At 40.3% G+C, this 27811-nt stretch overlaps 2 protein-coding genes across 3 annotated transcripts; both read left to right on the top strand.

Moving 5' to 3' along the window:
• The first annotated feature begins 332 nt into the window (after positions 1-332).
• hsd17b12a (hydroxysteroid (17-beta) dehydrogenase 12a) lies at positions 333-17350 on the top strand. Its single transcript, XM_026366372.1, has 11 exons — positions 333-635; positions 10172-10218; positions 10961-11036; positions 12156-12263; positions 12941-13005; positions 13256-13300; positions 13734-13768; positions 14612-14693; positions 14810-14875; positions 15663-15812; positions 16124-17350. The coding sequence occupies exons 1-11, from the start codon at positions 458-460 to the stop codon at positions 16262-16264; spliced, it is 993 nt and encodes a 330-aa protein (XP_026222157.1). The 5' UTR covers positions 333-457; the 3' UTR covers positions 16265-17350.
• A 514-nt stretch (positions 17351-17864) lies between these two features.
• Positions 17865-27475, top strand: alkbh3 (alkB homolog 3, alpha-ketoglutarate-dependent dioxygenase). 2 transcript variants are annotated; one of them, XM_026366542.1, is made up of 10 exons: positions 17865-17972; positions 18946-19036; positions 19273-19379; positions 19465-19499; positions 19647-19694; positions 20931-21034; positions 22366-22454; positions 23741-23950; positions 24592-24690; positions 26210-27475. In XM_026366542.1, the coding sequence occupies exons 2-10, from the start codon at positions 18961-18963 to the stop codon at positions 26333-26335; spliced, it is 894 nt and encodes a 297-aa protein (XP_026222327.1). In that variant the 5' UTR covers positions 17865-17972; positions 18946-18960; the 3' UTR covers positions 26336-27475. The 2 variants fall into 2 exon arrangements, with proteins under 2 accessions (XP_026222327.1, XP_026222328.1); XM_026366543.1 differs by lacking the exon at positions 17865-17972 and adding an exon at positions 17997-18845.
• The last annotated feature ends 336 nt before the right edge of the window (positions 27476-27811 follow it).

Here is a 27811-nt window from a genome sequence, read left to right as displayed (position 1 = left end):
TTGGAGGGTTTCATAATCCTGACTGAAACCGACAAACCTGTTCTGGCGAGAACCAATGACAGGCTCCGGATGGGAGCAGCCGTAATGTTTGTCCAATCACTCCTCGTCCCGGTCTCTGTTTGACCCACCCTGCTTCATACAGAAAATCGAATGAATGGGGGAAGCTCTGGAGGTGACTGACATGCGATTGCACCAACCTGCAGCGTGGATCGGCCGAGAGGCAGCTGCTGCAGCCAGTGAGAAGCGCGGGAGGGCGGTGCAGAGTAGGAGAGGGGCGGTGCACTTTAAATCAGGCTAGACAAGTGTTGGGGGAGTTGGGGGAGTGTGTGTGATGCTACAACCTCCTTATAAAGGGACTCTCTCTCACGTTGTGGCTTGGAAATTAGAGCACATTGCCTAAAATTGAGGTCTCCACATACACACTCTCGCACACGCCGAGTCACCGAGAGCCGCTGCCATGAACTGGATGAACGTTGAGGAGACGCTTCGCAGGGCCGAGACGCCTCTCTTCTGGGTCGGCGCGTTTACAGTGGCCTCCCTGGCGCTGTGGCTGCTCTACAGGATGCTCTCAGGCTTTAGGATCTGGGTCTTGGGAAATGGGCAGCTGCTCTCTCCGAAACTGGGAAAATGGGCAGGTGAGTTGGGTCACATCAGTTTTCACGCCACCTGCATCACGGTCACGAAGAGGGCAGCTCAGAAGTAGGCAGGTGGACTCGATTTGCAATCACAAGGAGGAGGTTATTGAGCTTAAACTTCACTTTGCCACAAAGAAGGGCTTCATTCTGGTGCGTATTTGTGTCTTAATTCAAGGGGAAGTTGCTGTTGCGTAACAAGCGCAGGTAAGCAGGTGATTGACTGACAAGATAGGGCTTCTTATTAGCTCAATTGGGCTTTTTTTCCTCGCGGCAAACGCAGCACAGTCTGCTGCCGGTGGCTCCAATCAGCGTTTTCACCCACATTTGGAGCAGCAGGGGGATGCCCCACATTGGCGAGCCAGGAGCCAAATTGCGCAGGCTATGCGCACTTTTCAGAGAGCTGTTTTATGTGGGTGAGCTCTCAGCCAGCGCACTAGTGAACCACATTAGCCCATCCGCATGATGTAGGACAAACCCATATGCTCAATTAAAACGTGACCTACATCTAAATCCATTTCATATCGTTTGACTTGACAAAATATCACTTTGCGGTCGTTTGTCCAGCATTTTGTCACATATGTTAATTATCTTTATCTGACTTTGTGCGTTAATAACATCCAGGCGGTGTTTTGTCATGCTCTTGGTTGTGTCGACGGGTTCTTTCTAATCATGTCTCCATGTCATATTACCTTTCCCGAGCTGTTTGCCCTACATATTTAACGACATTAAAATGTCATTAATTGGATTCGACTCCATAAGGTACATTTTCAAATTGCTTGGGGTGGGTGGGGGCGACTTCCCGGTTACATCTATAGGTATTGTGATTTTATTTTTTATATTTTGCTAGAGACTAGTCTCATAGGATTCGCCCTGCCATGGCTTGACCCACTTCTCTAGTCTCCTATTTGGAAAAGACTGCTGTGTCGAAAGCCTCTTGCTGCGCAATTTACCGAGCGCTCAATCTCGCATCGGGATAGGTTGATAACCCCAAATTCTTTATTTCCAACATGAAAAAATGGGAAATTCAGATCAGTTTTATTTTTAAATAACCCAGATGTTTCTCTACATCATGACGCACTTTGCCTCCAAATCGTCGTTTTTTTATGAATGGGGTGTTTAATTGATACTCTGTGCGCCATAGGAAGGAATGAAACGTGTGACGCAAAGGTAGGATGCAAAGGCATCCTACCTTGTGACTAATGTGCGTTTTTTTTTTTTTTTTTGTGATTCTGCTGGAATATGCGGAGGAATACCGGTGCACACCAATGAGTCATGCGCTTGTTCATCGCGTCGTCATCCATTGGTCATATAGATATTGTGATTACCCTCCCTTCCCCCTTCACCCAGCCTCCAGCACCCTCAGTATCTTGTCAGATAGCGCTTTAACGTCGTATCAGAGGGTTGATTACTGCACTTTTGGTAACCAAAAAATGATTTGTTATGCTCGGAGCCCATTTGTTGTGCATTAAAGAATCTCTCTTAAAGGGTTTCCCGCATCAAGTGGGATTGGTCGAGTATAATCCCTGTGAGGTTCAGTTTTAAAGGTGTAGCAACCATCAGTTTTAACCATTTAGACAGGATTATTATTTAAATCATAATGATTCATAAAATATTACCCAACACTTTCATTCTGGGTACATTTTATTCCTATAACAAGCTGCGGAGATGTGAACTTGCCACTCCCTGAAACCAGGTCTATTACCAGTATGACCAGTCTCTCAAGCTCATTTCTAACTACCTAAGGTGAATAGGCAGAGGATTGGGGGGGGGGGTGAGATGAGGTGTGCTCTTCAGCTGGTAATACCAGGTTTACAGGTCTGGCCAGGTTGAGCAGTGGTGTGATCAGATATTTAAATTTTTTTCTTTCACTAAAGGACAGAATCACCTGTTGCAACAAGAGAAGTCGTGCTGAGAGATGGTGTGCTGTAGTTTTTAGATGCACATTTCAATCATTCCTCTATTTTCTTTTGACCTCTCCCCTTGAATCCACTATTTGAAACATCTAAAGTCAGGGTTTATCTCTGTTGACAAAGCACAACATCTTGAAGTTTTAGTTTATACATCATTTCATTTAAATAATTATATGTTTGAATTAAATAGCCATCATGTTTGACTTTTAGTTATAAACTTTAGGATGGTGCACAAATCTTAAAACAAAGAAAAATCAGGATCTCACGTTTTAGGAAAAAGTTCTCAAACTGATTTGTTTCTAGAATATCTAAGGTTGGGGGTGTTACGTATCCTTGACAAACCTGCCTTTCATAATAAATTGCAACATCAGGAAAAGACTGATATTTCCTTGTCAGATGGGTTTTTGCGTACAGGTTCCGGAGGTCACCTTTGCTTCATAATTAAACTAAAACTGTACCAACAAGCCTTCATCTCCTCCCTCAGTTTTTTAAGCTGAAATACTTTGGTTAAAGTTTTTGAATCAGATTTTAGGAAACTTCATTTTATTACTGCACATGGTTGTGTCAGTGTTGGGCTGAAGCTCTCTCACATGCAGAGCAGGGATTTCTCTGGAGCTCCTCTGCCACTGAGTGGTCTTCCCCTTAGTGAATGAGACCCCTAGTGGCGCAACAGGAGCACTGCAGCATGAGTCAAGGCGGCTTCCCCAGCCCCTCTACTGCACCGTGCATCCACACTCTCGCCCTCTCCAGCTCCTGTCAGCTCTGTCCATGTCTGCAGCCTAGATTGTCTTTTAAATTCCTCAGCAAGCAACTTGCAGTTCTCTAGAACTCCACACATTTTATCCATTTACTTTATGTTTTAGCACATCCTTAGACCTAAACTGCACCAGAAGAGGAGATTCCTGCAATTCTTAATCACTGTGCAGCAATTTGGCTTTCACAAATATATCTAGTCTTTCAGTGAACATTTTTAAACACTCTCTCATATTTCATGATATTTTAGCAGATTGATGCTTCAGCGTTCAATATTTATACTTTTATTTCCTGTGCATTCGCTTTTTGCTCTAATGTGTAGTAGTGCTTAGTTTCTCCTCCCTCCTTCCACTAGCCCCCAAGCATCCCATTAGACCAAAAGAGGGCTTTCAGGGGTGGGGAGGTTGGGGGTAGTGACATGCGCCTTGGCAGTGCCCCCTCCTCCCTTTGACATTAGAGTTTATTGAGGAAATGGTTCTATTATATAAGAAGGATGCAGCCATTCATCAGTACAGCTCAGGAGTGACAAAAACTTGGGTCAGCACTTATGCAAGAATTTAGTTGAATTTGTTTTGGCTGCAGGAATAAGTATTTGTGGCATGTTTACCAGCACAAGCTGCATTACAAACAGTCGGTTACAAAGTGGTGTTAATAATCACAAGAGTTATTTTTATTTTTTTTATGAGTATGCATTAAGCTTCATTCATGGTAAGAAAAATGTACATGTGAATGAAACTTATGTGTTTCAACTGAGGCAGGGTCTGCAATTCTTTGTGAATGTGCTTCTCCCTGGTGTTTTGTACGAGTGTGTGTGTGTGTGTGTGTGTGTGTGTGGGCGGGGAGAGGGAGAGAGCACTGCTGTTCATGTGATGAACACGCTCTGTGACACGTGCCAGAGCCAGGGATGCTGGGTAAAAAAAAAAAAAAAAAATCCTCTGCATCTTCCTCATTTCAAGCACTTCTCAATCCCTCCTCCCCTCCCTCCTTTCCTCCCTCCATCCCTCCCTCTCACCCAACTACTCATCTAGCCTGTTATGTGTGCTTGTCTTTCTGTGGTTATGTGGACACATTTCAGTTCATAACCATCACTGAGAGGACATTTTGGCCAGTCCTCATAACTTCGAATATCTGTGTGACACTTTAAGACGTACTACACTCACATTTAGGTTATGAATATTAGAGTAGGGGGATGTAATGAGCGTCCTATAGAAAGATCAACATGCTACAGTGCCATCTCTCTTTCTCTTTCCCTACTAACAAGTTCTCACTTTTTCTCCGTTTGCATACTGTGTTCTTAGAAGTTAAATACTTTACTTTAATTTATGAAACAGAAGAAACATTATTGTGTAAATAACTTTACAAACGCGTGCCTTTCTTTGTTGACTGGCTTTAAAACTGTTACTGTGGATTTCCAGCCAACATTCAATCAGTAGTGAATTGTTAGGTGTCTTTTACTTGAACCAGAATACTTGATTCACTTTGTCGTTTGAAGCACTGACAAAGCAGTAAAGATGTGATCTGGCATTAACTGGAGTTCCTTAGCCAGTGAATTTTTACTGCGAACTTTGACTTTGAAGAAAAACTGGACCACCAGCATGTTTGCAGTCGATGAGTTATTGCTTTCACTGTAGTACAACACCTTATGCTGGTTTCAGTCTGACATGCCAGAAAGGTGGTTCGTTCAGTATCTGTTGAAATGTTTTTTTGCGTTTTCAGCACCTTCCTGAGATGACATCCAAGCAGAAGAATGCATGAAGTAAAGTTATGTTAGGTTTATCATACAAATCCAGTTGTGTAAGAGTTGCTGCACAAAGGGTTCATGTAAAGTTGAGTCTTAAACTTAGTTTATTTTTAAAATGTAATTTGTAGATGTTTTATCCACCTCCTCGAGTTATGTCACAATTGTAGGTTATGCAAATTACTTTTTTTTTCTCTCTCTCTCTCTGTCTCTCTCTCTCTCTCTCTCTGTCATGCACCATTTTCGTGCTTATGACCAAAGACTCCTGCAGGTGACTTCACTGATTAAGCCCCCTTCACCCACAGAGGGCTGACTAGTAAAGTGAAATCACCTGCTGTAGCCTTTGTTTGACATGAAAACCCCCACACGGTACAGTCTGTCCTTAATAAAAGTAAGTTAGTTTCCTGCTCAAAAATCATCTCAATCCAAGTAGTTGTGCTGAAAGAAACTATTGATTTTTAAACAAGGCATGTGACTGGAGGAGGGAGGGGGACGGGACTATTTTTTGCTCTGTACCCAAATATAGATGCTGCTTCTATCTTGGGCAGCTCTGAAGTACATGTTCTCTTTTTCTCTCTCTGTCTCTCACCCTCCCTCCCCTGATTTCTTCCTCTCCCCCGGCCTGATCAAGCTTTATTTTTGTCGACTTTTATATTACCCATGTGACTTTTCTCCCCTGCTATTTAAAGCGGCGCGTGTGTGTATGTATGCGAGAATGTAGATGGTGGGTGGATGGAGACTGGGATGTGTGTTTGGATGCGGTGAGGAGGGGGCTGTCTTTGTATCTTCTGCTGCTGCTGCATCCCCCCCCCCCCAAGGTAGGAGGGGCTGCTCGTTGATAGGCGAGTTTGGGGTGCGACAGATTACATAACAGTACGTAACGAGAGCGGGGCATACAAGGACCGCAGTCTATCCTCACTGAGAATCTTAATTGCGGATTTGGTGGTTGTGGGGGAGGTTGAGGGGGGAGTTTTGTGCTCATTTTAGTTCTGTCTCACTCTCTGTATAGGAAGTAGAATATTCCCCCCAAAAAACTCACCCCCTTGGTAACTGATAGTCAAGTCCATGCCAGACTTCTCTACAAGAAACACATCTCATTTTGTTTGTCAGCACACATCCATCAGCGAATCAGTAGAAATCTGAATCTGTTTAAAATATTTGAGCTGATCATCCACACGCCTGTCTGTTAATAAATAATAATAATAAAATGAATGTGCATCTGCAGACAGAGCTGTGTGAGCATCCTGTCATTTGTCCACTGCTCATCGGATCTTGTTGCTTTTTTTTTTTTTTTTTTTTTTTTTTTTTCTCCACCTCAACCTGCAGTGCTCATGCTAACATCAGGTCTTTAGGTGGAGGGCTGCACCTAAAGACTTGATGCCAATGATGGTGGGGGATCTTGTTGGTATTCAGGTGCTGCGGCAGGCAGGCAGGCAGCTCCCAGACGAGGCAGTGCAGGCGCTGCTATTTTTACTCCTCCTGCTGCTTTTTTTAGACCCTCAGAATAGTGAGCAGGCAGCGGCAGGGGCTGCTCCACTGCTGAGGAAGGAGGGAGGCAGAGAGGGAGATAGAAAAGGCTGGGGGATGTCAATACCTCTGGACGTGATGTGCAGCACTAAGCACAGCAGAGCTGCGGTGCAAACACGCCCCCATCAGGGAGCTTTAAAGCCAGCATGGTGGATCAGTTTTCTCAGAGGCGATGGAATGGGGGGAAAACTGGGTTCAGGGCAGTGTTGCTGGGAATGAAAAAGAGGATGCAGTGCACACATCCTCTATGATGTCACACATTCATGGATTCACACACTTCTCCTCACTGACCTCTCCCATTTTTTTTTTTTTTTTTGTATTGCACACATCACTCTCTTACGTGGTCGCCACATCAACACACATTCACCCTTTGTTGTCAGTATATGCGTGCGTCTTTGAGCGTCAGTAGCACTGCTGTCACTCACGTGCTTGCTTGCGTAGACCCTTTTATGTTACATTACATCTCTGTGAGTGTCACAGATGTGTTGCGTGGCTCACGTGAGGGGAAATAAACCATTTTAGGAGCAGAGAGGAACATTTTTTTGAGACTGAATAATGGGAATTGTGGACACTGTTTCGCTTGCAGAACAATTAAATAGGTGATATTGTATATTTTGTGTGTCCAGGGCTGCTTAATCATTCAAGGGTCAACAATTATTGGTGAAACTGGCATCAGTCTTTCTGTAGTTTAGTTCTCTGCATTTCTTCCCTGTAAATTTCTAGTTCTTTATTTGAATTCCACAGAATCTTTTTTTTAAATATTTATTGTTCTTGTAATAACTCAAAAGGCTAAAGGAAATGTTTTGAGACACAAGAGGAACTCGGTGTCCTCATCCCACTGTACTAGTCTCCTGTTACACGCACAAAAACACACATTTCACTCTCACTCACTCCCCAGACAACGTTTATTGAGAAAATGGTACTATTATATAATGGGTGGGAGGAGTGTAGCCATTCATAACAGCACAGCACAAGGATTTAGGGTCTGTGGGGAAGGGACATCAGGTCTGAGGAGCAGGGAGGCTGGCAGCACATATGCACAGTGGAAAATCACAATTCAGAAGAGTCTTTTTATTTTGCAATTGCATCTTATCCTGATGAACAGTTTGGGTAGTTAATCTGTTAATGCTTTTGCACACCTGTAATAGTTTGAGAGGACTGAGATTCAAAGGTCCTTCTAGAAACTACTTGATCAATATCTGTACTATAACCTCTGTTTTTCAAACCTACTCTAGTTATGCCAAATGAGCAATTAAACTTTTAATGTATTGTGTAAAGGACATTGTTAAAATTAAAGACCACGTTCTTGCAGCCAAAACCAGACCATAATGGCAACATCTCAACTGATTCAAATCTAAATGAGCTGTCAAGGCCTTTCACCCTTAAAGATGCCAGATACATATATTTTTGCTTATTCTCTTTCTAATCTATTGAAAAAACAGATGCAGACCTGAGATTAATACTTCTGAAAATGCATGGCATGCATAGCTTGAATACACGGTCACGTAGCACACGAGATCTGCATGTTCCTCAGGGTCATGACAAGTTCAGAAAGTGATTCCTATACAGGCACTGAGCACAAAACATTCACTCTCGTCTTTTGAGGTGAAAGTTTAGCCGGTGATGCTCTACGGTATGTGCGTTTTGGTATGACGCATTGTTAAACACACGTGCAATTCTATGCATTTGACACTCAGTAATGCAGACGAGTGATGTAGATGCTGTCGACCTGTAGTTCAAGGAGAACTGATTTCTTATCAGTCCAGGTTTTTACTCACACAGTATCTCAGAAGTGGCAGTCTCCCTGTCACCATCTTACGATCAGTAACCCTATAACCCCAGTTGCACTGGTTTTCCATATCTGATCTATTTGTGTGCATTTAAGGGAAGAATAGATGGAAGCTATACACTAACACATCAGGTAAACTGAAGAGAGGCAGATTTTTGACCATTTTAAAGCTAAAGTTGAACCTGCTAGCCACGAGACGTGATGTTTGACTCAATTATTTCAGTAAAAGCTATTTCATGTCAATGTTGTTGTCCAGTCCTCTCCACCCTGAGCCATCTTGGCATCAAATGAAGCCGCTCCCCGTCTGTTTCCCCCCACCTGCATCTGTAATGAGAGCCTGATTTGGTACAGCCTGTGCCCATTGAGGCTTTTCTGCCACGGAGCGTTTCATTCTTATCACGGGGGAGGTTTAAAAATAACCAGGGATTCTGCTCCCTTTTCACTTTTGACTTTGTGCTACTCGCTCTCACTCCCAATCTCTCATTCACTTGTTCTTCTCTCTCCCCCCCTCCTCCTCTTTTCCACTGCCATTTCTATTTTGTCTTTCTCCTTCACTCATTCGTTCTCTTGCTTCGCTCCAGTTCTATTTTTAGCCACCCCTAGGATCCCCCCCTCGTCTCCCCCACCCTCCCTACCCCACTTCACCCTCTCCTTTCTCCTGCTCCATGTTCGTCATCACTCCCTCCTCCTCTGCATCCCCTCTCTCATCTAGTCTCTTTTCCTTAATATAGTCATGAACGGTTATGTATGTGTGCGTGTGTATTTGTGATTACCCCAATTTCACTTTACCTTTCTTTTTTTATTTTATTTCTTTTTTTATCCTTCCCTTGTTCTTTTGCTCTCCTTCTCCCTGCTACCCTCTCTCCTCCCTCCTATCCTCCGTCAGTCAAGCAGGGGCCGGGGTTGATGGGCAGTGAATGTTTAAAAATAGCCCTGCTTGCATGACAAGGTGAGGAGAACTCTGAACACAAGAAGGAACATCAGCTCCTCTCTCTTTCTTTGTCTTCTCACACTTCAGCTTCTCTTGCTGTGTTTGTTACTTTTACCAACCTTCTCTGCTTCCTCCACCTTTTGTCCGAGCTACACATGTTCTCAGTTTGACCTTGCCAGTTACATTTGTCAGTATTAACTGAGAAGTGGTTCATGTGCAAAAAAAAACCCAAACACAATCTTGTAAACCTTACTGTCTTACACCACAGATGTTGGACTTTTGAGGTATTTGTCTCCTACACAGTTTGTTCTGCTGTAATTGATGACGGCGTATCTGCACCTCGATATAATCAGTCTCCTGTCTTTGTCGCTCCTCCTTTGATTGACTCCTGCCTAGCTGGCTATCCTGTTTCATGACTGAAAAAGTTGTCGCCATAGAGCTTAGACAGGTTTTCTCATAACAGGTGAATAGAAATGTGGGGCGTGTTCCCCAACGGATCTGCTCATGTGGCTGTTCTCAGTCAAGGTCCCAGGGTTTAACTCAATATTGGGCCTTGGAGCTGGAAGTGGTTGAACCTGATGTAAAGGTGTGTTGTACTGCTGGGAACAAAAAGGCTCACTTATTCAGATACAAAGATGACAAACACTGCACAGCGTCAGACAAAGCAGTCAGTCTACATTGTGGCTGTCAAGCAGCTGAGGCCATTTGGCAGGGTTACAGCAATTTTACCCAGAATAAAGTGAAACATGTTTCTAATTGTGTGATTTTTATTCACACAGAACACGAGCCATTCTGAGTTTAGCTCACTTTCACACAGTTAAAAGAACATGTGATCTTTGAAACTGTTATGAACCTATACTGACCTCCTTTTTTACTTTCTCTTTCCAGTTGTGACAGGAGCCACAGATGGAATTGGAAAATCCTATGCGGAGGAGGTGAGACTCCTGGAACCTTATTTTATTTTTTATTTTTTTCCTACAGCAAAGCTGTGACTCATATACAAACCATGTTCACTCATAAGCCATGGTAGGGAAAGGGTTCTTACAGGCCTATTGACGTGAACGAGAGTCCTCACACACATATGCACACAGTTCAATGCAAATATGCCAACAAGAGCTCATGTGGAGGTTAAATAGGAGCTACCCCGCTACGTGTTTGCCCCATACTAGTGTGGGCATTCTGGATGTATAATAAAGTCGGTGTTGGGCTAGCTGCTTGTCATGCAGTCACTGACCACCATTTTACCCAGTGTGTCGGGCTACATAGAGGTTTTAAACATGTTAACAATTATAAATCCACTGCTCAAATACACAACTGAGTAGAGTGGGGCAGAAAATTGTGGAAAGTTTTTCCTTAACTCACTCAGTTGAAATACAGTGGGGACACATGTAGATGGAGATCCATCTGCAGCTATTACATACATTTTGGATCATATGTAATCTTGTTGAATGATGCTGATTTGAAAGCTGAGAAATACAGATGTATTTCCGACACTTTACTCAAACTTGGCCTTTGTGACGTGAAAGTTCTTTTTCTTGTCTCATAATTTTTATATAAAATATGTGATTTCTAGACACTGTAGTTACATTTTTGGCTCCTACGGCTTCTGTAGTTGCCAACACAGTACTTGATATTGATTCTTATTTATCTTTTTTCTTTCTTCCCGCCCCTTTCTAGCTGGCTCGTCGAGGATTTGCCATGATGTTGATCAGTCGTTCTCAGGATAAGCTGGATGACGTGGCCAAGTCACTTAGTAAGTGTGTATAAAAGTGTGCTCCATCATAGAAACTTGTCCTGGGTTGACGATATACACTATAAACAATGTTTATCATGGATTTGTGAGCCTGTATAAAGTGGTGCAACAGAGATTGGTCTCCTGACTTCCCCATTCAAACACAGCATGCATTTGTTTTACAGTCGGTGAGAGTTATTTCTGATTTATCCTCTAAATCCCATTTTTCATGCTGTCTTGCATCCTGCTAAGTTCTGCCTTCATTCTGTCTGATTGCTGGTGAATTAGAAACGTGTAACCAACAAACCAGATTAGTCTCTCGCTGTGTGTGCAAAAACGTATGTGGCCTGATCAAGGAAACTCATTCCTCTGAGATAACTCTTAGAAACCTACCTTATATAAGTCTACCCAAACTAAAACAACTAATTAAATGGATCCTTATGAAAGGGAAACCCCCCCCATCTTGTTGGCCTGTCTCCAGATTTTAATAGACTGAATGGTGAGCGCTCCCCTCTTCCCTCTCCACCCGTTTAAACGGTGCCCTCTCCCCGAGTTGCTCTTTCCATCTGTCTTTGACGTCTCCCACAGCGCAATTTCCCCTGTCGTGCTTCGAGTCCACGGAGGGGGCTGATGGGTAGTCACGAGCAGGGTGCGGCCTGCCAAGCACTGGCACTCCTCCCTCACCATTAGTCTGACAAAAACCACCCTTCTTAGCATGTAATGGGGCATCCCATCCTGTCCCACCTATAATTTAATTGTGACTTCTCTCTTATGCAAACATCTCAGCTGACTCTCGATCGCACCTACCTGGCAACTTCAGATTGCTTCTCCAATTTGGCAACCACAGCCTTAATATTTCTGCTTCTTTGCCATCATTTCTTGAGCTGCTATTATTATTTTCAGTGACTGTGATAACTACCACCCCTTTTACATCAATGAGGAGGCCAGAACATTAGAAATACCTCAATATAGTGCAATCCATTACATGACTCAGCCACAATATGACCTCAATAATATTCATATAGTAGGATCCTCACCTTGCAGAGGGTACTTGAAGTGTTTGAAGTTTAAAACTTTGTTTAGTGTCATATGTACATTATTGTAGTGTTCATATGTGATGGACACTTTTTCTCCCTTCAGAGGAGCAGTACAATGTGGAAACCAGGACCATTGCTGTTGACTTTGGAAAGACGGACATCTACCACAAGATTGAGGCAGGACTGTCTGGTCTAGAGATTGGTGTTCTTGGTAAGAGCGGATTTTTCCAACTTCTGCCAACAGTGGTGACATATGGCACAATTAATGTCAAAGATTTTAATGTTGTTGTATTAAATAGAGATGTACGTGATAAAGACCTTTCCTAAAAAAGCAAAGACTGCACACAAAGGGAAAACCTGTGCATTGCTTGTCATAAACTTACCAAACATGCTGGCTGTACGAATGAATACTGTTGTGGTCTCCTGATCCTATTTAGGTGCTTGAATGTAAATCATGCACTAGCTACTTACTGGGATTGTGCTTAAAATTACGATGCTTAATTACGTGACACTGTTGAGAAACATGCCGAAAACAAAGATGAATGCTTTTAGCATTGTCTTCTCCACATCTGATGGATTCTGTAGTATCTAATGTCTTCAGAAACATTATTTTGAGTATTAGCATTACAACTCGCTGTACGTCTCTCAGTGCACAAACATTTCAGCTTTTGGAGGAGTCTTAGTCCTTTTTTAAAAAAAAATACATACTATATGTGATCTACTGGTTGCAAGGTGTGGCTGTGTCTAGTGTGGAGTAGATGCCTTCTGGTATATAATTTTTTTGCTTCTCCTGCCACCTTGTGGTAGAAATCTAAGCTCATCTCCAGCCCTCTTGTATTTTCTGACAATAGTAGAATAATCTCTTTTCTCAACCTTTGTCTTCAACAGTGAATAATGTTGGTGTGTCCTACCCCTACCCTGAGTACTACCTGCATATTCCTGACCTGGACAATGTACGTTTGTTTCTTGTTTCGTCTTTATTGAGATTCTGTGTTAGTTTTTGTGTAACAGAATTTCAGAAAGAAGCAAATAAATCACCGATTTCCAAAAGCAAAATTTTTAACAGTTAGTTTTTACTGCATACATTTAATATTTTATTTAATAATTGGTCTGATCTGTACTGTATAAACACAATCTTGCACCCAAGTGTTTAGCTGACATTTGTTGTTTGTGTTTTTTTTTTTTTGTTTGTTTTTTTTTTAGTTCATCACCAACATGATCAATGTCAACATGACCTCTGTGTGCCAGGTAAGTTTGTCTCAGTCTTCAGTGACTCTGCACTTGCTTTCCAGGGATTAAATGTTCCAAATACAGTCAGCCCAGTAATTGCAAACTATGTATTTATATCACCCCCATGTGTTTAAAGTTGCTACATAGGTCTCACTTTCCTCACTTCCCACCTTTTTGTTCTTGTTTTTCCTCCTCTTCTGCTGTTTCTACCATGGTACCTGCAGTGTCTCAGTTGTTCCCAAAGCAACGGTGGACTACACCAACGCTGTCTGTACTCGCCACCCACGCAACTCTCCCTCTCTGTCTCTGCCTGTCTCTCCCTCCCTGCTACTTTTAGACTTTTTTGTTTTTAGCAAAACTCTCTCCATCCTTTCCCAGGGTCCTTGTTCTAATGAGTTAGCTCATTTTGTGTGATGGTTGACGCTAACTGAGCTTGTGTTTGTTCTTTCAGATGACTCGCCTTGTGCTGCCCAGAATGGTTGATAGGTAAGTTAAATGATGGGCTTCCATGTTTTGTGACACGACTGCAGTCGAATATCAGTGTTGTCAGTGAGGGATTATGGCACAAAGCTGCACAGGGAATATCGAAATTGAACAAAACCTATTTTTACGAGAACTGCAATGTGGAGTTTATTCTTTATAAAGGTGACTTATCAAGAAGGGACATAAGAATCCTCACCAAGCCTTCTCATCACTGCATCTCTTTCTCTCTCCTCCTTTGTTCGCAATGCTGACAAGCTTTCAATTCACACAAAGTGCTCTTCCCGGCTGATTGGCTGCTCTGTTCCCATGTGACTCCTGCTGGCCTATAGCAGCACAGGCACATTTGGTGCCGTGTGAGGCTGGAGCGTCGCTCCACTACATCACTGCAGCAACAGGCTGCCATGGCAACGCACATGGCCACTACCACACTGTTTTAGTGTGTGTGTGTTGAATGTGCATAGACGCAGGGTTCCCACAGGCTTGGAAAATCACTGAAAGTTGGTGGATTTTGGGTGGGGTGGTGGGGGGATTTAGAAACATATTTCTGAATGTTTGTTTGCACTGTTTAGGAGTGAGTGCTTCACATCATGAGGGGGTGGAGCCCTGTGATGCAGATTTGTGTTAATGCAACAGCACTGAAACTGAGAATTACACCTGGCCTTCTTGATTCGACATTGTCCAAGTGAACAATTTGCCTTAGATGTAATTTTGTCCAAAGCCACATCATTGTAATAGAATATAAAACACTGATATTTGGATGCTGCAGACCTGAATGTTCTCTTGGCATCACAGACAACAGAATAAAGCACCTAAATTTTGTCTTTTTTGTTTGTTTTTTTACCTCAGGTCCAAAGGTGTTATCCTCAACATCTCCTCTGCCAGTGGCATGTATCCTGTCCCGCTGCTCACAGTCTACTCTGCAACAAAGGTATGTGTAACATCTACGCTTGTGTCACCTAAAATCAACAACAATTGTCTATGGTAACTGCTCGTTTTAAAGAGTTTGGCTAGTATTTGCTAAATTTGACCGTCTTATGTTTGCAGGCCTTCGTGGATTTCTTCTCTCGTGGGCTTCAGGAAGAGTACAGGCGTCAGGGCATAATCATTCAGGTGAGCGTCTTTGCGTCTTGTCTGAGACTCATCCCTTACCTACACCATGCATTAAGCATTTTGAGTGCGGAAAACTTTCTCCGGAGGTGTTCTGAGCTGTGAAACTGACGATTGTTTTACATCTGTATTGAGTAAAAAGCGGACGCCACTGTGGAGTGACGCTAGGGGAAAACATTTTCAGTTTTAAAGGAAATTACACATTTAGGTACTGTGCACTAAATTACACTCTGGATTGAAAGGTAATATTTCTAATAGAAAATAGATGGAGAAGACAACACAATACTATTATGTAAAATCTGAACTGTGAATTCTAATTCTACTCAAAATCTAAATTGTTGCTTTCAGACAGTCTTATCTGATTGAAATAACTATGAATGATCCCCATGATATGCTATATTTAGCCTTTTTCAGCAGAGGCATTTTGACAATATGTTGTTCCACATATGGCTTGTTTGTTCTGTTTTTAGTGTTTTCTGTAGTATTCACTCATGTGCCACCTTGTGGTTGCAGTGTGCATGGCACATTTCCTCCACAGCAAACCGGTGTAACCTTAGTTATCAGACCAGTTTCCAGTAAAAACATTTCAAGTGCATCTCACTGGGCCATTTGTCAGCCTCACAGGAGGACACATAAGTTTCCACCATTTAAATACTTGCCATCAATGCTGTAAAGTTTGTAACCGAGTGGTGGATGTTTGTAATTTAAATGAATTAATTTGTACTTGCTGTGTCTGTTTGCACATGTTCTTGTTGCTTAAGCCCATTTAAACTCTTTCCTTTTTCTGCAGAGTGTGCTGCCCTTCTTTGTGGCCACTAAGATGACTCGTATCAGAAAGCCCACCTTGGACAAACCCACCCCTGAGCGTTATGTGGCAGCTGAGCTCAGCACTGTGGGTCTGCAGAGCCAGACCAATGGCTACTTTCCCCATGCTGTCATGGTAAGCAACATAAATCCTCAAACACCAATCTTTTCTCGGTTTAGGATTTCAGGCTTGAGTCTAAAAGTATCGAACTCAGTATATGATTTAATTCCCCTTTGTGGAATGGCTTCATTCTATCTCAACAATGGGTGGAAATGTTGTTGAAAATGCTTTAACAATATGGAATGAGGAGTGCTGAATGTATTATGTACATTTTAAGATGTCCTAGAAGAAGATTAAAGCCTGAAATCTGCTATTTGAATTGATTATAAGCTCAAAATCAATATAATTGATTGTCATATAACCTTATTCCATTTCTTCCCTTGAAGGGTTGGGTGACTACAAAACTGGTGCCAAGCAATTTAGTTATTTTCTTTGGAGCCAGAATGAACCGTCTGCAGCGTACTGGTTACCTTCAGAGAAGGAAGCTGCGTGAACAGAAGAATGGAACAAGTTTCAAAAGTGAATAGTAAGATGGCACATATCAACGGCCAGCCGCACCTTTCTGACCTGGTATAATAAACAGGAGAGAGATCGTGTGTGCAATGTGTTATGGATTGTCAGGGGCTGCTTCAGATTTCACATTTTGTGCCTTCAGTAAATGAAAATAAGACAGCAACCTGCTCTAATATGATTCATCTGTAAAGGCGTTTATTGATGTATTTTGTCACTGACACTGGTGAAAATTATATTACCAAAAAAAATGTTTGTTAACCCTGCTGTTGTAAGCAGTGGAAATGGTGATGGGCATTTTTTATATGCATAATTATTTATTTTAATATTTGTATGAACAAAGGAGCCAAGTTGTCAACCCTTAAAGGCTAGATTTCCAACCTAGTCCTGTTTACAAATTGAGCCATTTAAAGATGGCAATTTCTGCTTTCATGCCAGTTTCCTTGCCTTGCTGTGCTGTAATCAATCATTGTCTTTTTTTGTCTACTATTTTCTATTAATGGCGTGTTTACAATATATTTAAAATGTTACTTTGGTGGTGGTGGTGGTAGGTTGATGTTGCACCAAGGTATCACTAAGTGTTGCATTAAACGCAGGTGCCTTTAGTGGCGTCAAAGTTGGAAATTGTCAGACTCAATGAGCGGGTATTTACTAGATTAAAAAAATGGAAAAGTATGCAATTCAATAGACTCAATAGCCATGAGTTCCTCACTGTCTTGTCGTTTTTGTTATTTGTTTTTTTTTTTTTTGCTTATGCTAAATGCATTTTGTTCTACCCATGTTTTTACAGGATTTTATGGGGTTTGAGAATGTCATTCCTTGTGGAGCAACTGAAGTTAAAAGGCCAAAAAAAGTTTAACATCAGTTTGTACAAAGGTTTGTTGTAAAAACAGGGTAACTGCTCCTCTTTACTGTTCACGCACAATTAAATACCCCATATGACTTGGTCTGACCTGTGCCTTAATGTAAGCAGCCTTGTGAAAGTGTTTCCTCTGTAAAGAGTTGAATCTACATTTCTACATATAAAATGCACACTCTACATTTATTCTGCTATCAACTGTTTTTCCACAGTTTCTTATTAAAATCTTTGGCATACATCAGTGTTTTGCCGTGTGTGTGTGTGAGTATTTTTACATCTAGCTGCATAAGAATTGTGACTTGTTTGGTGATGTAAATACACTGAGGTCCAGGAAGTAGTGAAGAAAGTGTTTTATCAAAGGTAGTAATAATAAATTATGAAAAATGTATTAAGTGCTGCAGACAAAGACTTAGAAGTATTGAAAATAGAATGATTTAGAATGAACCCCTTTTGGGGCATTATATTATCCAACCATCAAGATTAATTCATCCTCGTTTATAGGTCCAGATGATTGTGTACAGCAGGATCATTGTTAATGCATTAAATATGTAGGATTTAATGTGGCCATGATTAAATTAATACCTATATATTCTACTTATATAGTGTTTAAACAGTTGGTGTGTAATTTGTTTAGACTGTAAATCTGACACGTTTGAGTTGAACTCGAATCATAAATATCAAATAAAAGTACTAAGCTACTTTCTATTACTGATACTATAAATTCAGGGCGGAACTATAGTTTCACGCCTCAGTTCCGGGTAGAATTTATTTTTTTGTAACACATCGTCAATGGCTGCTGTTAGACCACAATGTACGTGAAGTTGTCAATTTATTACTCGCTATGTTGTGTTTAAACAACTGTTCAGGTAAGTCGTGAACATTTAGTTTATTAGTATTTCTTCGAAACTCCTAACTTTACAAAGTGTTAATTTATTTAACTTGAACAAGATTAGCTTCTGTCGTATAAACGTTATTCGGGCTAACGTTAGCTAACTGGGTTTGTTTCAGTTAAGGTTTAACTAATAACATTAGCTGAATTACAAGTGCCTGATTATTTGAATTAATAACTCATTAAATAGTGTCAACTCTGAACAAATTAACATAATAAATCTAACTATAAAATGAACTAAGACTAGTTTTACGAGAAAGAAACAGCACCCCCCTCCCTCTATTAGAAATTAAAAGACTAGTGTAGACAACAGTGCAAACTAAAACTCAGTTATTTGTCACTAATTAAATCAACATATATTGAGTTGGTCGTTCATCAGTTACCCCAAGCTAAGGCTAGAGCACTGTATTACAATATTCCTGTAATAAATCCTCCCACAGTGAAAGTACAAATTGTCAGATTTAGTTGAAATCAGGTGATAATTTAATTGTGCAGCCTGATTTTACTGGTGTTGTTGAAATTTATTGTGTTATACTTTTCTGTGTTTGCATTTTTTTGTCCAGCTCAAGGATATTATGGAAATCGGGCAAAATAACAGAAACAGGTCTCTTTTTAAAGCAGCACCGTTCAATAGCAGAATCAAATGCTACCAAAATAAAATAAAATAGGTGTATTTGTAAATGTATATATACTATTATGTATCAGTCAGTGTGAAGGAGAGACCCATATATTTCCTATGGATGGTTGTGGTGGACAGGGGTCAGCACGGGAATAACGTAATGTTGGACATGGCACACGTGGGGGAGGGGGTGAATGCAGACAACTATCAAATACAATAATAAAACACCAGGTGAGTTGCTTAAGAGAAGTCTAGCAGAAGAGATCTGTTGTTGGGTTCTTGGATATTTCTGATTTAAACGTTAATGAAAATGTTATTCGTCTTCCTGCAGATGTGATGTGATGTGATGTCAGATAAGCGTCAGCGTGCCAGAGTCCAGGGCTCCTGGGCCAAACAACTGCCAAAACCCTCAGGACCAACAGGTGAGTAAAGGTCTAATGTATAGTATACTGTTGTGTTACTCATAATAGAACTAAATGTTACTGATAGACGTGTATTAGTAGTATGTGATTCTGCCTTGTAAATGATTTAGATCATTATTTCTAAATTCAATAATTTACAGCTCCAGATGCTGCAAATTTAGAATAATGGAACACTTTTTGCTAAATTATATTAACTTGCCTGATATATAGTAAATGTTTCTTGTTTTTTTAAACAGGTGTCGTCACAAAAAACTGCCAACCCAAAAACACGAACCCAAACCCTGGTTCCTGGGGATTTGGATCACAAACGTCAAACGCATTTGAATTTCAACAGCCCAACAAGGTAGACGGTAAACATAAAATAGAATAGTCACTGTTGAATTTTGGGAAACTTTGTTTATTACGTGTTTCTCTTTTCTTCATCACAGCCAGTTAGAGATGTTCCACCAGAGAAGGTGCTAGAGTAAGTAATACATTTCTTACTGGATAGACCTCTTCAGGGTTTAGCTTTGTGTAACATTTATTCATAATCAAGTTTCTCTTATCACATGTTTATTTCGTTTTTTACTATGCACAAGTAGACTAACATTCAGTATTGTGCTCTGGACAGACAAGCAGGTGATTATGAGATCAGCCATGGACCCTCTGGAGTGTCCAGGTGAGTCTAGTCTACAGCTGCCTCAGAAGGATGTAGATTTTGAAAAAAAAACAGTGGGGAAAAAAAAGTGTACAGTCGTGGCCAAACATTTTGGAAGTGACACAAATTTTGTGTTTTATAAGCTTTACTTAAATTTTTTCCATATTTTTTTCCATATTTCTGAGAAATATTAATTATTTTATACGTTTCAAAGACTTTTTATTGTTAAATAAAATAATTACAGTGTTGACTTCTCTTCTTCATGACTGCTGCTCTGTATCCATGCTGAATATCAGCCTCTGGGCCAAGTACTGACTGGCTCATTCTTGCTTTATTAGTGCTCGAAGTTGATCACAATCTGTAGACTTCAGCTTGAAATTGACAGTGGCAAAGTTAGTAGGACAATCATCTGCAAACCCCAGGGTTGATGATTTGCCACCCGGTTCCCCATCTGATTTCTGGCCACTTGTCAATTGTGGACATAAAATATCTATTATTATTATTATTATTATTATTATTATTATTATTATTATTATTATTATTATTATTATTATTATTATTATTATTTAAACTTCATGACTTTGATAAGTGCACAGCTTCTGACAAATCTGTGATAGAGTTTCAATCCACTAGATGGCGGTAATCCCACAAGCTATATTTTAAATACCTCACAGTTAATATCTTGTCATCTACATAATTTATATTATTAAAAAGATTCTGAATGTAGAAATGTGTTAAACATCCTTTTACTTTTTACTTTCTAGGTATTTAGATCATACCTTTATCAAGGCTTAAAGATCAAGAACTAGAGTTTAAAATTAAAAATATATATACATACTTTATATATTTTTATTTTATTGTGAATGCCTACAACACAGATGGCAATGAGAGAATTTCTTTGGATATTTGTATACATCGGTACCACCAAATCAGTTAGCTTTGTGTCACTATGCATTACATCAGCAACAGGCTCATGTGGTTTGCACATAGAATAGGACAATAGATACCACAAAATTGCAGGTGAACTAAGACCAGTCATCATACAAGCCCCATTAAATACAATATGAATGGACCAACCTTAGGTCATGTTCAACATTTTAGCACCAAGGCACACTGACATCAGCAATCTGCTAAATCCTGGTATATTTTAGTTTTGGTTTGTTATTTTGGGATAAACGACCAATATCTATGCTGTTGTTATTCTGAAAGATGATGTTGAATTTAAGAATAACTGGTTATTTTTTGTTTTCTGTCCAGGCTGCGGTTGATGCCTGGATTTCTACCCCCAGAAGAGGCTGACTGGACATTCAGTAAACTGCTAGCAGAGCTTCCCTGGTCCCAAAAGACCAACTACAGACAGGGTGGGTACCAGAAGCTTAGGAATAAGCAGTACTAATAGGGTGAAATGTGGGCCCTAAGCTGGTGGGTAAACAAGGTTTCCCCACTGCAGCTGTTTTATTGTGTGAAACTTTTTATTTTTATTTTCTTGCTCTAATAAACCTCTCAATTAATGCTTTAATTGCACTGTAGACACCTCATATCATTCAGACTCATTTGAGCGAGGCTCACCCTTCTAACTACAGAAAATTTCATAATAATGACCTATACCTGCAGGGCTGTGCAGAGCGTGGCAGACAGTAGAAAAGTAAAGTGCAGCACAGAGAGGGAAGCCTGCCAAAAAATACACTTGACTGGTGATTGTTTACTGTCCATGATAAAACAACTTGGTGTTCTATATCTTGACAAGAAAAGCAAAATGTTCAAGTACTACTTTCTTGTACCCAGACAGACTGTATACAGCAACCATGTAGCCAGACCTGAATTCATCCTTTCTCTCAGCTGGCTTTTGTCCATGTTGTGTGTTATCCTGCAATAGCTCCATAATACAGAAACAGCATGATGAAGACAAGTGACTAAGATGATTTATAAACACTGATCAAAGAGGAAGATTACATAATCCTCAATCCATCACATCTGAGACTTTGTTAGTAAAGTCCATTTGGGTTTGGTGGTGTAGTGGTGGAAAACTGGTGTTAACAACTGCCACTGCCACTCACTCTATCTTGTTTGAAAACTCTCTCCAATACACAGGCTCAGTTTTTTCCCACCATTGCTCTGAGCTGCACATTGCGAATGGGTTCATGTTTTGTAAACCTTTTCCTCTGTGATAACAACTTTTCATTGAGAGACAAAGCTTTTCAGAGTTGATAAATGACAACACATATTTCCTAATATTGGCACCATAAAAAGTGGTGGTTGGCTGAATGGTTTTGGTTTCACCATGTTCTTGTACCAGAGGAAAAATACATTAATGGCAGATAATTGGTTTGTGGAGGAGATGTGGTTGTTTCCAGGGAAAGAGAAATCCACCAAGGGAGAAAAAGACCGAGTGAAATTAGATTTAGATGTTTACCTTACCTTACCATCTGCTAGAATTAGACTGTAGTACCAAAGCAGATGATCTTTTAAGTGTGTGTTAACACTGAAAACAAATATATTGAGAACAAAAAAAGGGTTGCTATGAAAACAGACTGCATACATCCTCTTTTGAAGCGGAAATTCCAGAGACTATAGAGGTGGATCTGTGAGATTTAACTTTATCATGAGAAGCAGGGGTTGAGCATTGGATAAATAATTATTTATCATTTTAAAAGAGTGCAACTTGGTCTTTTTAAATTACGATTTGTTCTAGGTGAAGCATATGAGGAGCCCAGGCTGACCTGCTGGTATGGAGAGTTACCTTACACGTACTCTCGCTCCACCATGGCTGCCAACACAGAAGTAAGATATTGTCACTTTCTTAATGCTTCACTACTCAAAGTAGAAGGTGGACCAGTCTAAACACCCACATTTGAAAATATTCAGACCCCTTCACTTTCTCCACATTTTTAACATTATATTTATGATGAATTATAAAAGAATCTAATGCTATATTAGTCTGTGCAATCTGTAGACGCTGTTACCAGCTGGCACCATCAAACCCCTCCAGATGATGCAGCTGCTTGTCTCATTTTTAAACAGTCAGAAATGACACACGTTAGATCTCTGCACTGGCTTCCTTTAGCTGCTGCATCAGGTTTAAAGCCCTGTCCATTCCCTACAAAGTGGTCAACAGCACCTGCGTACCCGAACTTCCTCCTCCTGGTCTACAATCTCTCTTGCTCACAGCACTCTGCAAGTGAACAAAAGATCCGAGGCAGAACTTTTCAGCTCTGTGGTCCCACGATGGTGAAACAACCTACCCTAATCTGCACGTTTTTTGATGTTTTCAAGTTCTATCACAATATATGGGAAAACATCAGGTCTGTTTTGTTATGAGGTTTAAATCTAGGCTTTAGACACTCAGAGACTTGGCCTGAAGCCACTCCAGCCTTGTCTTGGCTGTATGTTTGAATTGTGGTCATAGTGCAAAGTTTCTTCAAGAGCTTCTCTGAATTTCCAGTCTTTTAATTCTGACCACTCTCCCTGTCCCTGCAACTGTGAAGTCCCCCTGATAGTATGATGCTGCCACGCTTCACAGTAAGGGTGGCATCAGCTAGATGAGGAGCAGTACTGTTGTTTGCCACACATGGGGCTTGGAGTGTTGATCCAGAGAGTTAAACTGTGTCTCATGCTCCCAGAGTCCTTTAGAGTCCTTTAAATGCAGTTTGGCAAACTCTAAATGGGTTGTTGCTTCCGTCTAACTACAAAGGCCTGATTAATGGAGTATTAATGAGAGGCTCTTTCTGCCAGGCTCTCTTGTCTCTGCAGAGGATTCTGTTAGAGTTGTCCTGATATGCAGTGTGAATCGTTGAACCTTATATGCACAGGTTCCAAATGATGTCCTGTCAGTTCATTTTGTTAAATTATAGACATATCACCAGAAAAACTAAAGCAAACATGATGCACCTGACCTTAAAAATACGTTTTCACTTTGTCATTATGATTCACAATGTGTATATTGATGCATGAAAGTGAAGGGGTCTGAATATTTTCCTACATTACGGTATAGTTTTTTTGCCATTTCCTATTATACCTTTGTATACAAACTCTTTATTTATTTTATTTTATTTTATTTTTGCTCATAGTGGCATCCGTTGCTGTTAACCCTTCGTGGGGCAGTGGAGCAGGTGAGCGGATCCAGCTTTAACTCCCTGCTATGTAACTTGTATCGCGATGGCCATGACAGCATTGGCTGGCACAGTGATGATGAGGCCTCTTTGGGTGAAAAGCCCACTATCGCCTCCCTCAGTTTGGGCGACACCAGAGTGTTCAGCCTTCGCAAGCAGCCTCCAATGGTGAGATAATTGAATTTGGTTTATACTGTCTCTGGACACACTCATTTTCTCGTGCTGTTTTCATAGTTTATAGTTGCTGGACCTTTTCCTGTTTTTTTAATTTAGTTGTGTCATTATTTCTTTACTCATTTCGGCCTTAAATCAAGCTCCTAGTATTCATTAAAATGGTCTCATAAAGTGTTTGTTTTAGCCCTTTAAAACCTGCACACACTCTGTCTGACCTTTTGCAGTCACACTTTACTTTGGTAGAGAGATTTGGCTCCTAGCCAAGGAGGCTAGGTCCTGCTTCTACTGCACTGTACTTAATAAAGCAGAACTGCTGTGCAAATCTTAATGAAAAATCATAAAACAAGGATATCCAGTTTAGTAGAGTGCAGAACGGCAGCCACAGGGGTTGCTTAAGTCACTGCTTGTGTTTAGACTTAGTATTTAGAGTCCTGTGTTTAAAAATACACCTGTTATTTCAAGTGTTTAAGTAAGTGCTTGTTAGGAGGAAAGCTTTATTACTCATGATTTAGACAATCTATACAGACATTTTGTTGTGATTTGCAGATAACAGAATGTGCCTTCAACACGTTACGTGATGCTACACTGTGCCAGGTGTGTGAGTCATTAGATACATGATGGTGTTTATTTCTTAGGAGGAGAATGGCGACTACACCCACGTGGAGCGGATTCGAGTTCCTCTGAGTCACGGGACACTATTGTTGATGGAAGGAGCCACACAGGACGATTGGCAGGTAGGCTCGACCAATAAAAAGCAAGTGCAGGGAAAATGTCGTCATGAAAACATCCGCTGCTGGACGCGAACGGATCACAAACAGGCTAAAACTGAAGACAGCTTTAAAAGTGCTACACTTAACAACTGATTAAATACCACCGTGTCTCTTTTTCATTGTTTTTATTATGTATACCATTAATACTTGCGTAAATATCTTAAGACGTGTGTGTGTGCATTTATGAGTGTGTGTCGGCCTGTAAACATGCTCATGTGTGTTCAATTACCCATTCGCAGACAGATAGACCTGTGTTTAATACAGAGTAGCTGAGCTTCAACATAATGAGAGTCATAATAAGAGATATGTTTTACAATTAGAGACAGTGACCAGGTTTATATGACCACATGACAGAGCTGGGGAAGTCTTTCTGTGTGTGTGAGTGTGTGACTAGTTCCTGTTGAAAAAAACTGGGTCACAGTGAGAAAATACTATTAGTTTGAATCAGCAGAAGAAGACGGAAACACAGCAGGGACTTAAATTTAAGTTAAACAGAAAAACAAAAAACAAAGCTCAAAATGTTTATACATGTTCATTTAGTGACGTGAGCTCTTAAGGGTGATTACTGGGGCTGTAGAACATCTTTTACAGAGAAAGCAAAACAATCACATTCTGCACATAATGCAACAGCTTAGGTGGGGGGCTAAAGAGGGGGCAGTGAAAGAAGTTTGAGCTTCCACAGAAAAGGGAGAAGGTCACATGTGTTTTATGGCAACACCTCCCTGAGTATCTTAACAAAAGTTTCATCTCTCCTTTAAAGATCCTGCCAGAGAATAAAGATCACACCACCATTAATTCTCTCTCTGTCACTGCAGCCAAAGTCTACCTAACAAAACCCCCTGGCTCAGGCTGAGACTTTTGGAAGTGAGCACTAAATATTTAACTAAACCTGTCAATCCTAAGAGAGTGCTTCATTTGTTTGACAAAGGACAGAGGATTATTTCTGTTCAACCTGTTCTGGACTCTTTCTTTTTACACTGTTGTGACTAAGCAAACTTTTCACCTCCTTTTGAAATGTAGGCGAAGGAGCATGTGTGTGTGTGTTATTGAGGGCACAAGATGCACAAATGGAAAACAAGGCAAAAATGTTGTTTGTAATATTCTAAAAAACATGTTAGCACCAAAGGGAATACGTCTGACATTTACCCTAAATGTAAATAGTAAGAAACGTTAAGCAGTAAATGAAGTACAGAGTTCAGCTGCACAACAACACTGTGTTTAGGAAACTCCTGACAATATTAACCTTCTTTCCTTGTATACTTACCATTACACGTCTGCAAGAGCAGAGGGATCACTGGTTAAAAGTAGCTTTAGTCACGTTCAGTACTATTTTGTGATACTTCTGTGACATAATATAAAATAATATAAATACTTGTGATACTTTTAGACAACATTTAGAAGTGTTTAATTTTATTTAAGTTGAAGTTTTTAATGCTTTTAAAACTCACAAAAAAGAAAAAAATCTGTCTCTCTGCCCCACCAGCATCAAGTGGCCAAAGAGTACCACGACCGAGGTCCACGCATCAACCTGACCTTCAGAACCACCTACCCAGAGCCCGAGGGCCACAGGCCGGGGACCAAGCTTCGCTTCACCACCAAACAAAAGTAAACTCCTCTCAGAGTCAGGTACTTAAGGCTCAGGAAACCTGGGTCCAGGGGTTCAACATTTCAAACACTGATCCCTACAATGTTTGATCATGTGTTTGGAGTGTACACAAGACATGCTGATAAATAATGGAGAGATTTTGTCAAACAAGGCTAGGTAGACTGATTAACCTTGTCTTTTTCAATAAGCTTGCAAGAGGTTTCACCTTTTTGAAATAAATCTTCACAGTGATGCAGAACAAAGTATGAAAAACGTCTTCCTCCACCTTAACCGGGGAGATTCACTGTTACATAAGTAAACAATAACACCACAGTTATGATTAGCAGACATCACTGTGTTCAGGGATGCTCGCTAAGCAGAACAATGGTTGATAACGAGGGCTGGAAAACTTCATTTCTGAATGTTATTTTGATTTTATTTATTCAGCACAGACAGTTGTTTAATTTCAGACAATAGATTGACAGCTGGAAAGCTCCAAGGTGGTGGCGTTATAGAGACATTATGTGACTCTCATACTGTATTGTTTGTTAGCTTTTTCTTTGCCTGACTTTCATTTTGACCGAAAATACAGTGTTGAACAGTATTTGTGATGCAATGCCCAAAAATCAAAATTACTTCCTGCCTGTTTCATGTTTGTCATCAGTAGCTTTTTCTAGCATGTATATCGTTGCTCTAAAAAGAGAAGGAGCAAGCGATGTGACCATTAAGTCCAATTAAAGCTCAATAAAAATGATGAATTATATAAAAATATACATAAATTATTATTTAAATTAAAATTGCTTATGTGTTTTAAGTTAGCAAATACCTAGTTTGTTTTGTTAACATAACAGGTCAACATGGCTGCAATTTAAAAATAAGGTCTGAGTGAGGAGCATAAAGGAGTTTGTTCTATAAACTGAAATAAAGTTTAAAATGTTTAAAAATGAAGACGTAACAGTTAAACAATACACAGTTACTGCTGATACTTTTAGTGGCTATTAGACAAGTCATCAACCTGAGGAGTCTGTTCCTTGTTCATTTTGTTCAGACAGTTTAACGGCCCACATGATGAGATATTACATTTGCTTTATAACAATAAAGAGATGGAGAGGCGGGTCTTGATTGCTATTTTTCCTGAAATAAAACAATAAAATGTGAAATGTTCTTCGCTGGAATATTGTGTCCTATGTTCCAAAAAACACTTTGATACATAAAGTGGAATTTAAAACATTAGTTTTTAGCAACACAAGCATTAAGGTATTAAAATTTGATATTAAAATTTGACAGTTTGCTTCAGGTGACATGAGACCAGAAACATCATGTATTCACTGTTGTAATTGCACCAAGAGACAATGATGTTAAAATCTTGATAATTTCATACTGTGGTTGAATAACAATCATGTACTGTGCTCTTCAAATAAATAGAGAAGGATGTAAAATCTAAAAAGTGCTGTCTCCCAACTTTCAAGAGGCCATATTATGCATAATTTTGGGATTAAA

This window comes from Anabas testudineus, chromosome 6, assembly GCF_900324465.2.
Source record: "Anabas testudineus chromosome 6, fAnaTes1.2, whole genome shotgun sequence".
NCBI classification, from domain to species: domain Eukaryota; kingdom Metazoa; phylum Chordata; class Actinopteri; order Anabantiformes; family Anabantidae; genus Anabas; species Anabas testudineus.
Note: the sequence above shows the minus strand (reverse complement) of the source record. Positions and strands in the feature narration are given on the sequence as shown.

Excerpts from the sequence above, each read along its gene's own strand:
- hsd17b12a (XM_026366372.1), top strand. The coding sequence starts at position 458 with ATGAACTGGATGAACGTTGAGGAGACGCTTCGCAGGGCCGAGACGCCT. Across the intron at positions 14,876-15,662 it reads GTCAGGGCATAATCATTCAG|AGTGTGCTGCCCTTCTTTGT; the intron begins GTGAGCGTCTTT and ends CTTTTTCTGCAG. Across the intron at positions 15,813-16,123 it reads ACTTTCCCCATGCTGTCATG|GGTTGGGTGACTACAAAACT; the intron begins GTAAGCAACATA and ends CTTCCCTTGAAG.
- alkbh3 (XM_026366542.1), top strand. The coding sequence starts at position 18,961 with ATGTCAGATAAGCGTCAGCGTGCCAGAGTCCAGGGCTCCTGGGCCAAA. Across the intron at positions 21,035-22,365 it reads AAAGACCAACTACAGACAGG|GTGAAGCATATGAGGAGCCC; the intron begins GTGGGTACCAGA and ends GATTTGTTCTAG. Across the intron at positions 24,691-26,209 it reads CCACACAGGACGATTGGCAG|CATCAAGTGGCCAAAGAGTA; the intron begins GTAGGCTCGACC and ends CTGCCCCACCAG.